At 38.3% G+C, this 14473-nt stretch overlaps 1 protein-coding gene across 5 annotated transcripts in view; it reads right to left on the reverse strand.

The window, feature by feature from the left end:
* The window catches only part of CDKL3 (cyclin dependent kinase like 3), a 49083-nt gene that overhangs the window by 222 nt on the left and 34388 nt on the right, over positions 1–14473 (reverse strand). For 4 of the 5 annotated variants that reach the window (XR_011567679.1, XM_070793590.1, XM_070793587.1 and 1 more), the window contains one exon: positions 13997–14052. Coding sequence is in view for 3 of the 5 variants with exons in the window: in XM_070793590.1 (XP_070649691.1) it covers positions 13997–14052 (56 nt within the window). In the remaining 2 variants the exon portion in view is untranslated. Of the gene's footprint in view, positions 1–6953; positions 14053–14473 lie in introns of those variants that run through there. The other variant, XM_070793589.1, reaches the window with a different exon arrangement.

Consider the following 14473-nt stretch of genomic DNA (forward strand, 5'->3'; position numbering starts at 1 on the left):
TTTATCTATGGGGAGACACTATGCAATATCCTCTTTAGTTTTAGCACCCTTCAGTGATTTTTGCCAGCATCAATTATTAGTGTGCTGGTAAATGATGATTTTCTTTTTCCATCATTCCTTCTACATTTATTAAATGCAGCTCTACTGCAAGAAAGAGCTGTGTCTTCTCCCCTATTTACTTATTTTTTGAATTATTCATTTATATGTTCATAGAATCATACTCATTTTTATTTATACGACCATTGTTATTGTTCAGTCCCTAAGTCGTGTCCTATTCTTTGCGACCCCGTGGACTGCAGCAGGCCAGGCTTCTCTATCCTTCACTATCTCCCGGGGTTTGCTCAAATTCATGTCCATTGAGTTTGTGATGCCATCCAACCATCTCATCCTCTGTCGCCCCTTTCTCCTCTTCCCTCAATCTTTGCTAGCATCAGGGGCTTTTCCAATGAGTCAGCTCTTCACATCAGGTAGTCAGAGTATTGGAGGTTCAGCATCAGTCCTTCCAATGAATATTCAAGGTTGACTTCCTTTAGGATTGACTGGTTTGATCTCCTTGCTGTCCAAGTCTTCTCTAGCACCACAGTTCAAAAGCATCAATTCTTCAGTGCTCAGCCTTCTTTATGGTCCAACTCTCACATCCATACATGACTACTGGAAAAACCATAGCTTTGACTAGACAGAACTTTGTCGGCAAAGTGATGTCTCTGCTTTTTAATACACTGTCTAGATTTGTCATAGCTTTTCTTCCAAAGAACAAGCGTCTTTTAATTTCATGGCTGCAGTCACTATCGGCAGTGATCTTGGAGCCCAAAAAGATAAAATCTGCCACTGTTCTTACTTTTTCCCATTCTATTTGCCACAAAGTGATGGGATGCCACGATCTTAGTTTTTTTTAATGTTGAGTTTTAAGCTAGCTTTTTCACTCTCCTCTTTCACCCTCATCAGGAGGGTCCTTAGTTCCTCTTCACTTTCTGCCATTAAAGTGGTATCATCTGTATATCTGAGGTTGTTGATATTTCTTCTGGCAATCTTTATTCCAGATTGTGATTCATCCAGCCCAGTATTTTGCATGATGTACTCTGCATATAAGTGAAATAAGCAGGGTGACAATATACAGCCTTGACGTACTCCTTTCCCAATTTTGAACCAGTCTGTTGTTCCAGGCCCAGTTCAAACTGTTGCTTCTTGACCTGCATACAGGTTTCTGAGGAGGCAGGTAAAGGGATCTGGTATTCCCATCTTTTGAAGAATTTTCCACAGTTTGTTGTGATTCACACAAAGTCTTTAGCATAGTCAATAAAGCAGAAATAGATGTATTTTTGGAATTCCCTTGCTTTTTCTATGATCCAACGTATGTTGGCAATTTGATCTCTGGTTCCTCTGCCTTTTCTAAATCCAGCTTGAACATCTGGAAGTTCTCAGTTCACGTACTGTTGAAGCCTATAGCTTGAAGGATTTTGAGGATTACCTTGCTAGCATGTGAGATGAGTGCAATTGTCGGTAGTTTAACATTCTTTGGCATTGCTTTTCTTTGGGATTGGAATGAAAACTGATCTTTTACAGTCCTGTGGCCATTGCTGAATTTTCCAAATTTGCTGAATTTTTCAAATTTGCTTCACTGAGTGAAGCATTTTAATAGCATCATCTTTTAGGATTTTAAATAGCTCAACTGGAATTTCATCACCTCCACTAGCTTTGTTCGTACTGATGTTTCCTAAGGCCCACTTGACTTCATACTCCAGGATGTCTGGCCTAGGTAAGTGATCACACCATCATGGTTATCAGGGTCATTGAGACCTTTTTTGTATAGTTCTATGTATTTTTGCTACCTCTTCTTAATCTCTTCTTAATCTCTTCTGCTTCTGTTAGGTCCTTGCTGTTTCTGTCCTTTACTGAGCCAGTCTTTGCATGAAATGTTCCCTTGGTATCTCCAGTTTTCTTGGAGAGATCTCTAGTCTTTCCCATTACATTGTTTTCTATTTCTTTGCATTGTTCATTTAAGAAGGCTTTCTCTAGAACTCTGCATTCAGCTGTTTTGTTGTTCCTATTGTCTCAGATTTGACCATTAGGAGTTCCTTCTAGTTGGTGTCTGTGTCCTTTCAGCATCTCTTTTAAAGGAACTTACTGTTACAATAATATGTCTCAGGTTCATCATCTACTCCCCGCCACCCCCTGCACTTGGCTGTCAGAAACTTGAGTCTCTCCTAACTCTGTGTGATCTCTAAGAAGTATTCAGCTTATAGCTCCCTGGCAGATACTCTTCGGCTGGCTTTGTAAATTTCCTCTATGCATACCTTGTCAGTCTGGTTACTGCAAGAAGCAGATGCCAAGAAGAGGATGTGACATGAAAGAGATTTACGGAAGTAAATACCCATAAGGAAAAATTGGAAGACAGCCAGGGGTAGCTAAGGGTGTCATAAGACTGCAAGGCAGTGCTGACACTTATGAAGGAGAGAGGGATGAAATTAAGATTGAGTGGAAAACATTTACACTGCACTATATCTCTAAGGAAGTTTGGGAAGGATGAAACAGCCTGATATATTTGACTTGCCACCAATTAGCCAGTTAGTCTCCTCAAGGAATGATGCCATATCAGGGGCTCAGCATCAGTCTCTTCACTGTAGTTCTCAGTATATAAGACTTGCACTTCCTTTCACCAGGGTATTCCTAATGAACTTGTGTCCCTTGGGCCCTCCCATGGAACATTATTCTCTGGTTGTCTCCTGGTCTTATATAATACATTTATTCTATTCTCTATCCTATTTCTCTCTTCCTTTCTCACTGTAAAGGCAATTCAGGCACTTCTACTTCCCTGGATGTTGGCCATAGTTATTCCCAGGCTTTTAAGAGCAAACACAGCAGTGTGCTTCCTACATTCCGTAAGGTCCTTGCTAGAGTGTTAAATCTCATGTCCTGACAGGTTTCCCCCAAGTCAGTGAACTCTTGCTTATCTAGGCATATATTCCAGTCCCCTTGATTAAATGCCCCAAATCTAATACCAGGGATATTTTCCTGAATCTTCCCAGTAAGCTAGCTAATTCTTGTAATTCTTTTGGTGTAAGGTAATTTGCACTCCCTGCAGTTGGAGCTCTAGGAGGTGCATTTTCATGACTGTCACACATTCTCTGATTACTACCCAGCCAGATATTGGAGAGGAATCCATGCAGATTTCTAAGTTCCTTCTCTACATAGTTTTTCCTTCTCTAGTATTCTGCCTTACCAACTCCAGCCATCTTGACCTCCCTAAGCTTATATCCCCACCTCATAAACTCACCAAATGTGCCAGTCTCTCACTGAATCACCACCTCCCTGTTCAGTGATCCAGAAATTGTAGAAAGCCTGTGTGATCACAATGATTGTTTCAATAATTTTTCTTCTCTCAGAGATCACAGTCCTGGGCTGCCTGTTGCCCAGGGCCTTGACAGCAATAAAGCAAAATCTTTGACTTATCAGAGATTAATACAAATTGCTGCTGTTGCTGCTGCTAAGTCGCTTCAGTCATGTCCAACTCTGTGCGACCCCATGGACTGCAGCCTACCAGGCTTCTCCGTCCATGGGATTCTCCAGGCAAGAACACTGGAGTGGGTTGCCATTTCCTTCAATGCATGAAAGTGGAACGTGAAAGTAAAATCGCTCAGTCGTGTCTGACTCTTAGTGACCCCATGGACTGCAGCCTACCAGGCTCCTCCATCCATGGGATTTTCCGGGCAACAGTACTGGAGTGGGGTGCCATTGCCTTCTCCATACAAATTGCTACTATCACTATTTCTCTGATAGTGCTAACTATATGTAAGGAAAGCTGGGAAAACTCATTTTTATTTCTGGCATTCATGTGCTCAAACTGAAACCTGAGAAAAAATTCAACTAAATGCTCCTAAAAGCACATGGAACTGTGAGTGTTCTGAAATTTTAAGGAAGAACTGCAACATGACATCACTAACAACCATCCCAAAACTTCTTCTGACAAGCTTGGTCTGTGACATCCATGTCTCAGATTCTTACTGCTCAGTTTTGACATCATCCATTGATTCTTCAGCAAGTCTCCAAACTACCAAGGTCATTTTGAATTTAAATGATTTGTTCCATACATATCAAGGTACATAATTATATGAAGGTACTGGGGGTAGGGTGTTAAGGAACAAAGATAAAATAAAGAGGTAACTAGCATTATAAAGCAGGATGTGAAACATATAAATTTATTTACATATATGGTATAAGCAGTAAAAATGGAAGTCTATTCTTCAAGGTGATAAATATATCAGGGTGCGTCCTATCACTGGAATGGTATCCTGTGTTCCTTCTTCCAAATGAAGGGAGATGAGTGCCACACAGCAGCAACCTGCTGAGCTACCGGTTGTAAACCCTTCCACTTATAACAACTCCACTTGGCCAAAGGACTAGAACCAGGATTCTAATCATCACATGAGTATATACTCGATAGATTTCAAAACCTGACCTGGTTGACTGCCAATTCAGCTGCGACTGCCTCTGCCTCTCCCACTTCTCAGTGACTTTTGGTGGCCACAGAACCAAGTAATGGCAACCCTATCTGCAGAGGCATATATGCCAAGAAGTCAATAAAGTCCTCTCCCTTGTATAGGTGCCTTCCAAGGCCATGAGAACAGCCCTAACAATTTCATAATTAAAAATTTGTATTGTTTTTTTCCTCAGAGGGGCCTTCAAATCTAAAAGCTTCAGGCTTCATAAAACCTTCATCTCCTTATATTAACGCGTAACTCATCTACTCAGCACCCTACCACAGCCACATTTGTAACATCAACTTACCTACCCTTGTAATGCACAAACACTCTGAGAAAATCCAATGTAGGCTCAAAGGAGAAACACTAGAAACTGCAGGTCTTGACTTGGTTTTCCCAGGACAGAACAGATACAATACCCCAGGTGGCTCAGTGGTAAAGAATCTGCCTGCCAATGCAGATTCCTGGGTCAGGAAGATCCCCTGGAGAAGGAAATAACAACTCATTCCAATACTCTTGCCTGGGAAATCCCACGGACAGAGGAGCCTGGCAGGCTACAGTCCACTGGGTCTCAGAAGAGTCAGACATGACTTAGAGACTAAACAATGATACTAGTCTCTCCCCTGACATGGCACAACTCTAAAAAAAGTGCTACTGAATCAGCAGAGACTGACTTTCTTCCTAACTTCAAAAGGAGATCCGTTACACAATTCTCTTTTAAAACTTGAAATATATGCATTAATATACAATGTTTGTTTTTCTCTTTCTGACTTACTTCACTGACTAAAAATTCATTTCTTTTTATGGCTGAGTAATATTCCATTTATATATGTATCACAACTTCTTTATCCACTTATCTGTCAATGGACATCTAGGTTGCTTTCATATCCTGGCTATCATAAATATTGTTGCAATGAACAATGTGTCTTTTGAATTATGGTTTTGCCGTATATGCCAAATAATGAGATTTCTGGGTCATACGGTAGTTTTATTCCTAGTTTTTTGAATAGTCTCCATACTGTTCCCCACAGTGACTGTATCAGTTTACATTCCTAGCCACAGTGCAGGAGGACTCCCTTTTCTCCACATCCTCTCCAGCATTTATTGTTTGTAGGTTTTTTGATAATGGCGATTCTGACCACGGTGAGGTGATAACTCATTGTAGTTTCAATTTGATTATTTTTCTAACAATGAGTGATGTTGGGCATCTTTTCATGTGCTTTTTGCCCATTTGTATTTCTTCGTTGGAGAAATGTCTGTTTAGGTCTTCTGTCCATTTTTTGATTGGGTTGTTTTTCTAATATTGAGGTGCATGAGCAGATTGTATATTTTGGAGATTAATCTTTTCAACAAATATTTTTAAAGAGAGAAAAGCCCCAGGAGTTCATAGATATAGTTTCAATAAATATTCTGTTACCACTAGATATTGTTTGAAGGACAGTAATTAAAGGAACCCTTTTTCCAAATTCAAATCTATCAAACAACAAATCAAGGGAGACTACTGGTGGCAGAACTTTTTTAAGGTTGATGCTGGGAAAGATTGGGGGCAGGAGGAGAAGGGAACGACAGAGGATGAGATGGTTGGATGGCATCACCAACTCAATGGACATGAGTTTGAGCAAGCTCCAAGAGATGGTGAGGGACAGGGAAGCCTGGTGTGCTGCAGTCCATTGGGTTGAAAAGAGTCATGTACGACTTAGTGACTGAACAACAACAAAGGTTTTTCATGAGGCATCAGATGCTTTAAACAGTTTAATAATACTGATAAATGTAATATTAGTAACTACAAAGAAATTACTCAGAGACGTCCAAGAGAAGCTGCCTGAAATGTATATAAATAATCAGGTTTGATCTGAAAAGTCTTAAGACTTTGGAGTCATTCATCTGAGGAAACTCAAATCCTAGCATGCATTGTTTCTTGCATTTCTCATCCTAGGGAGCAAAAACAACTGATTTAAGGGCAAAAACCACTGCCTCATTAGGACCCCATCTTCATACACTAGATTCAGTCGAACACGGAGCTGAATGACTTGTCCTGTTAGATCAGGGTAGACAAGAGCTCCTGGTCCTGAAAATGATGGCTATTGGGCTCCCTCTGGAGGAGGTTAGGACTAACTGACTTGAAAGAGAACTTTGGAATCATCTTTATGCTTTGGCAAGCCAGGCACAGAGACTACATAATAGCCATTGGATGCCTGTAGTCTCTATTCTGCTATCCATTAAATAAAACACCAGTTGTAAAGAGCAAGAATCTTAACCCAAAGTTAGTCTGAAAATCAATCTGAGGGACTTCCCTGGTGGATGGGAATCCGCCCTCCAGTGCAGGGGACACAGGTTTGATCCCTGGTTGAGGAACTAAGGTCCCATGTGCCACAGGGCAAGAAAACCTGCATGCCGCAACTCAAGAGCCTGTGGGCCCCAAGGAAGAGCTAATACAGCCAAATAAATAAGTATTTAAAAATAAAAGCAAGTAAATCTGAAGCAAATTTTGTTTTACTTATCTCTTTACATTATACATTTTGTTTATACTTTCAATACCATGCAATTAAGCAAATAAATCACTTTGCTTGTTCTAAGCCAAGAGTTACTTGAGAGACGTGCATAACACTGAGACAGTACTCACACAATTTCTCACTCTGTGGCAAGCACTAAGTATATTAACTTAGGTCTCCTGATACGTAGTTACTAAAGAAACAGAAATGTGGTCACTTTAGGTGGAAAATCTAAAATTCTGACCCATATACTGTAACTCATATGCGTAATTCTGACCCATATATTGTAGAGCATTATTTCTTTTTACCCTTTCACCTATCTTACCTGAATTTCCTTGTCTCTTTCTAAATTTCGAGAAAAAAATTTTCTTATCTGAGATTCCTCTGGATTCCATTCCTAAAAAGCATCCTTCAAGTTTTATCTCTAAAAGTACCTACGTTTCAATTCCTCCATTAAAATGCTAACAAGCTGTAAGCTTACCTCATCTCCTTCACCTTTAACCTCCATGCTGAATGACTGCTACTCATTCAGCTACTTGACAACGAATATTAACATGATATAGAGAGCACATTCTACCACATCAATAAAATTATCTCATAGTTTATTCTTTGGTTTTTTTCAAGTGATTACTATGTAGGTGGTTAATAAATTCATTAATTCGCAAGAAAACGTTACTGAGGGTCAATATATGCTAGGCACTATTCTATGCTGGGGAATATAGCAACAAACAAAACACTAATTTCCCTGTTCTCATGTAGTTCATAGTTTATTGGAGGGAGATCATTAATAAATAAAGTTTGTCAGATAGGGAATGATACATGAAGAAGTCAAGCAGGAAACAGGAATGAGAATGGGGAAAGTTGTCACCTTAAGTAACCTGATAGAGAAAGCTTCATGTATGAGTAAGTCAGTAAGGAGGTTGTTCTGAACAACAGGAAGAGTTAAAGGAGGGACTCTTGCGTTACCTGAGGAAAGATATTTCTCATCAGAGGAAACAGCAAGAACAAAGGTTCTGAGGCAGGAACAGCAAGGAAGCCAGTGGGCCTGGAACAAAATAAGTAGTAGAAGAGGAACAGCATCAGAGAGAAGGAAGAGGCAGGCTGTGCAGGGTCCTGGAGGTTGCTGTGACGTCTGCAGCTTTTATTCTGAGCTGATAAGAAACTGAAGGTGGAACAGTGATAAAGCGGGAAGATCAGGTACCAGAAGACTACTACAAAATCCAGGCAAGAAATGTTGTAACAGTAGAGGGAGGAAAGCAGTCACTTCTTAGAAATACTTTAAAGGTAGAGCTGAAAGCATAAGTTAGAGATATAGAGATGAAGAGAGAAGCAAGGATTACTGAGCAACTGGAAGAAACAGAGTTGCCCTTAACCAAAATGAAGAAACATGGAGCAGGTAAGAGGAACACGAGAGTGGGGGAGAGATCAAGACCTTAATTTGGGACATAAGATATCTATTATATGCTTTAGTAGAACTACTGAATGGACAAGTGGAAATTTGAATCTGGAGTTAAGAAGTCAAGTCCAGTCTAGAGAGAGCGAATTAAGAGTCATCAATACATAAGTGATATTTAAGGCCATACACCTAGGTGAGCTCACCTAGGGAGTGTAGAGAGAAAAGAGATCTAAGAACAGAGACCAAATGCTTGTTGATTACTTGAACTACATAGCTATTATATCCCTCGCTTTCCCTTTGCTTACAGGACTCATTAAGTTATTAATTAAGAGAAACCAATGAGATTAAAGTAAGTTCATAGTGATTATCTATTGTCCAACTCCTTGGGCAGAGCTGATGAGAGAGATGCAGGCATGGAATAGAAAGAAATTAAACACAGAAATCAGTACTGTGTCGTCTCTGAGCTCCATCTAATGTCTTCATGTTCTAGCCACCATGGGACATTTTCAGTTTTGATGGAAGCAGCCCATTACCTCAACCAATTGCTTTGTAACAAATATTTACAAGTTAGATTCACACATGGAAAATGAAAACAGGCCAGAAATACAACTCAAACACACTTGTCTGACTAACATCTTTTGACAAAGTATTATCAACCAATAGACTATCCATCCTATCTATGTCCACTGCTGAAGTTCCATTGGCAAACCTCATACTTCAAACTTTCATATTATTGGCAAAGAATTCACAGAATAAATGAGTTACAATAACTGAATAACAACAACAAAAAGATCAGGCAAGCCATTATAAATTCCTATCCACATATCCACATCCTTAGGGATAGTCTTAAACTAAAAGAGCACATGATCAATCAGGGACATTTTATATAAGACAGAGCTAGAAATTTTGGTAATGACTCTAAAGGTTATTCCTTATTCACAACTTTGACTAGATCTTCACTTTCAGAATTCTTTAAATTTCTAGTTCCAGGCATCATTGACTAATAGGTATTGGCATTACCTTAAACAATGATAAAACTGGAAAAAATAAATAAAACAACTGTTTTCACACAATGGACAGCAGAATAAGGTCAGTTTCACCAGAAATATAATGGCCCTAAATATACATGCATCTGGTAACAAAGCTTAACATGCAGAAACCAACTGCTACTAGAACTGAAAGAATAAACAGACAAATCCATCATTGCAGTTGAAGATTGTAATAATCCTCCCTCAGCAATTAATAAACTAGCAGACTGAAGATTAGCAAAGATATGAGACCTAAATACCTCATTAGCATGAACTCAGGTATGGGTGAAAGGGGTTTATTATGAATAACAAAAGACACTCCTCTCACTCCTCAGCCAGGAAATTATAAATGTTTTGGGAGCTCTGTGTCAGGAAAAGGCGACAAAGACCTAAAATTTGTATTTGTTACTATATCACAATATCACAAAGAGCAAATTAAGCCCAAAAGAAGAGCATAAATCAGTAAAATAAGAAACAAACAATAGAAATAAAACCAAAAGTTGGTTCTTCAAAAAAAAAAAAAATTAGGAAAGTTGATAAACCTCTAGGTAGACTTACTAAAAAAATCCCCCACGAATTACCAATACAAGAAATGATAAGCGGGACATCACTTCTTAAATGGTAACAAGGGAAAGTGGTAAGCAATGTTATGCCAATAAAAATCAACAACTTTGGTGGAATAGATAAATTCCTTGAAAGAGGCAAACTACCAAAACTGACACAGGAGAAATAGCAAATCTAGATAGCTCCATATGTATTAAATAAATTTGAGGAAATTGAATTTGCATCTTAAAGTCTTTCCACAAAGGAAACTGTAGGTCTTGCTGGCCTCACTGGTGATTTCTAATAAGTATTTAAGGAGAAAGTACAATTAATCTTGCACAAATTCTTTCAGGAAAGAGGAGGGAAAACTTTCCAACTCATTTATGAAGCACTGTAACATTGATATCAAAGGCAGGCAAAGATAACACAAGAAAAAGGAATGGACTAAAATCCCTCATTAATGTAGATGCCAATATCTTAATAAAATATTAACAAAGCAAATTCAATACAAGACATAAAAAGGATCAAGTGGATTTTAACCCTAGGAATGTGGGTTGATTTAGCATTAAAACATCAATTAATATAATTCATACTAACAGAAATAAAGAGGAAAAATCATAAATCATCTCAGAAGATACAAGAAAAGTATTTAATAAAATTTAATACCTGCTCATGGTAAGGACATTCAACAAACAGAAATAGAAGGAACCTTCTTCAACCTAATAAAAGTTATCTACATAAAACCTACAATTCACATCATACTTAATGGGAAAAGGCTGAATGCTTTCTCTCTGGTATAGGAAAAAAGGCAAGAATGTCCGCTCTCCCCACCTCTGTGCAGCACTGTCACACATCACAGCAACACTGGGAAGGAAGAGGTAAAAGTATCTTTATCTACAGATGTTGTAATTGTTTATATAGGAAATCCTAAGGAATAGACAAAAAAGAAAAGAAGGAAGGAATGAAGTAAACCTACTAGAATAACTTGAATTCAGCAAGGTCTCAAAACACAAGATCAATATAGAAAGACAAATTGTACCTCTGTACTACTAGTAACAACCAACTAAGATATTTTTTAAAATACCATTTATAATTGCATCAAAATCCAAAACACTGGAGTAAATTTAATGAATGATGTATAAGACTGCTAAGAAATACTACAGAAAAAATTTAAAGATCTAACTAAATGTAGTGCTTATACCATGTTTGTGGATTGGAAAATTCAGTATTTCTAAAATATCTATTCTCCTCAAATTGATGTATAGACTTTAACACAATCCCAGTCAAAATCCCAGCAGGCATTTTTGTAGGAACTGAAGAAAAAAAAAAGGACAATCCTTTAAGGATCAAACATCTACTTCCGCTTCACTGACTATGCTAAAGCCTTTGTTTAGATCACAACAAATTATGGGTAATTCGTAAAAGAGATGAAAGTACCAGACTACCTTACCTGTCTCCTGAGAAACCTGTATGTGGGACAAGAAGCAGTAGTCAGAACTAGACATGGAACAAAATGGTTCAAAATTGGGAAAGGAGTACAACAAGGCTGTATATTGTCACCCTGCTGATTTAACATATATACAGAGTACATCATGTGAAACGCTGGGTTGGATGAATCACGAGCTGGAGTCAGGATTGCCGGGAGAAATATCAACAACCTCAGACATGGAAATGATACCACTCATAATGGCAGAAAGTGAAGAGGAACTAAAGAGCCTCTTGATGAAGGTGAAAGAGGAGAGTGAAAAATCTGGCTTGAAACTCAACATTCAAAAAACTAAGATCATGGTATCTGGTCCCACTTCATGGCAGATAGATGGGGGAAAATGGAAGCAGTGACAGATTTTATTTTGGATTGGAAGATTTTATTTATTTGGATTTTGGACTGGACTCCAAAATCACTGTGGATGATGACTGTAGCCATGGAATTAAAAGATGCTTTCTCCTTGGAAGGAAACCTATGACAAACCTAGATAGTGTATTAAAAAACAGAGACATCACTTTGCTGACAAAAATCTGTATAGTCAAAGCTATGGTTTTTCCAGTAGTCATCCACGGATGTTAAAGTTGGACCATAAAGAAGGCTGAGTGCCAAAGAATCGATGCTTTTGAATTGTGGTGCTGGAGAAGACTCTTGAAAGAACTCTGGACTGCAGAGATCAAACCAGTCAACTGTAATGGAATCAACCCTGAATATTCACTGGAAGGTCTGTTGCTGAAGCTGAAGTTCCAGCATTTGGCACCTGATGCACAGAGCCAGCTCATTGGAAAAGACCCTGATGCTGGGAAAGACTGAAGGCAAAAGAAGAAGGGGGCAGCAGAGGATGGGACAATGACTCAATGAACATGAATCTTAGCAAACTCCAGGAGACAGAAATGCAAAAAGGCAAAATGGTTGTCGAGGAGGCCTTACAAATAGCTGTGAAAAGAAGAAAAGCAAAACGCAAAAGAGAAAAGGAAAGATATACCCATTTGAATGCAGAGTTCCAAAGAACAGCAAGGAGAGATAAGAAAGCCTTCCTCCATGATCAATGCAAAGAAATAGAGGAAAACAATAGAATGGGAAAGACTGGAGATCTCAAGAAAATCAGAGATATCAAGGGAACATTTCATGTAAAGATGGCACAATAAAGGACAGAAATGGTATGGACCTAACAGAAGCAGAAGATATTAAGAAGAGGTGGCAAGAATACACAGAAGAACTATACAAAAAAGATCTTCATGACCCAGATAACCACAATGGTGTGATCACTCATCTAGAGCCAGACATCCTGGAATGTGAAGTCAAGTCCTGGGTGTTCATTGGAAGGACATGCTGAAACTGAAACTCCAATACTTTGGCCACCTGATGCAAAGAACTGACTCATTGGAAAAGACCCTGATGCTGGGAAAGATTGAAGGTGGGAGGAGAAGGGGACGACAGAGGATGAGATGGTTGGATGGCATTACTGACTCAATGGACATAAGTTTGAGTAAACTCTGGGAGTTGGTGATGGACAGGGAGGCCTGGCATGCTGCAGTCCAAGGGGTCACAAAGAGTCAGACACGACTGAGTGACTGAACTGAACTGAACTGGGATCTAGTTCCTCAACCAGGGATCAAACCCGGGCCCCCTGAATTGGGAGCATGGAGTCTTAGCCACTGGACCACCAGAGAACTCACTGCAAATTTTTTTTTTTTTTTTAAAGAGGGTATCCCCCTCCCTTGGCCGCTAGCAGCTCTCACTGCAAATTTTAATGAACCTTTTAATAAGTTGAAAAGAGATCACAATATCATAATAAAGAAATTATGTTTTCCTTTGTTTTTCAAGTCTATTTGGTAAATACAAAATCAGGCAGAGTCTTGTTAAAATACCAAGCAATCTCATTTTGTGTTTTGAATAATATGACAACCAAGAATTTTGGTAGTGTTTCTCTTCTGGGTCATACATAAATAGAAAAAGTTTGTACTACATAAAAGGCACTATCAGATTGAACTAGGAACCTGAAAGAGTGCTGGCAGTTGTTTAAAGGAATAAAAAAAATTAACATTTAATATGATATAGTTTTGATACTTTATAAGTATTATAAATATTTTTATAGCTAATTAACAGAACATATTTTTAATCATATAATGGACTACTTTTTTTTAAAAATGTCAGACATTTCATTAAGAACTCACTTCAGGAAGCTAGAGCAGTCTAGAAAAAAACTGACACTTAGATTACATGACTAGCAGAGGAACTGACACTTAGATTACATGACTAGCAGAGGGCAGAGATCAGTAGAAATACAGTATGGGTCATATGACAGGATGTGTTACCTACTCAGTAATCATGGCAAGTAAAAAAGCACGTAGAGAGGAGATGACTTTATAATTCCAAATCATAACATCACATGAACAGAATTTTTAGAAGAAAGAAGAAAACTATTAATGGTTTGCTAACAAAACAAAGTTGGATGATGCTACTGTGGACTAACTACTGTCGTAACAGCTCATGTTATGTTTCTGTTGTACATAAAATTAAAAGGGAAGACTTGCTAATTTGTATTTTTTAAGATTTAAAAGAGAAGACACTACCAGAAAAAAAGTCTGTTCCTCTTCAAATTCTTCCCCTTACAATGGCCATCTCCATCCTAAAATCAGAAACCAAGCCAGTAAGAACCAGGGATAAGAATATAAATACATGTTGTCAAAACTTTGACTATGTTTATGTTAAATTATACATAACAATATATTCTATATAAACTACTAAATGATAAACATGCTGGTCAAGCCAAAAGATTTCCTTCAATATTTGGCTCAATTTCCATCATTTTAAACATGTTTCATGATATGTTCAATTAAATACTGCTCCAGAATGTCCAGCATAAAACCAAACCCATGTTTCATGCTATCAAGTGTACTTGCTTGCTCAGAAATGTCTGGTGCTCCCAGACATCGGAATCTCACTTTACTACACATTTAGAAATCTTTCTATCTATAAAGTTCTGAACCAAAGCTAAGAATGACCAGTAATCAAACATGACTGAGATAACAGGTCATCAAATAAAATCA

This window comes from Bos indicus, chromosome 7 (genome assembly GCF_029378745.1).
Source record: "Bos indicus isolate NIAB-ARS_2022 breed Sahiwal x Tharparkar chromosome 7, NIAB-ARS_B.indTharparkar_mat_pri_1.0, whole genome shotgun sequence".
NCBI classification, from domain to species: domain Eukaryota; kingdom Metazoa; phylum Chordata; class Mammalia; order Artiodactyla; family Bovidae; genus Bos; species Bos indicus.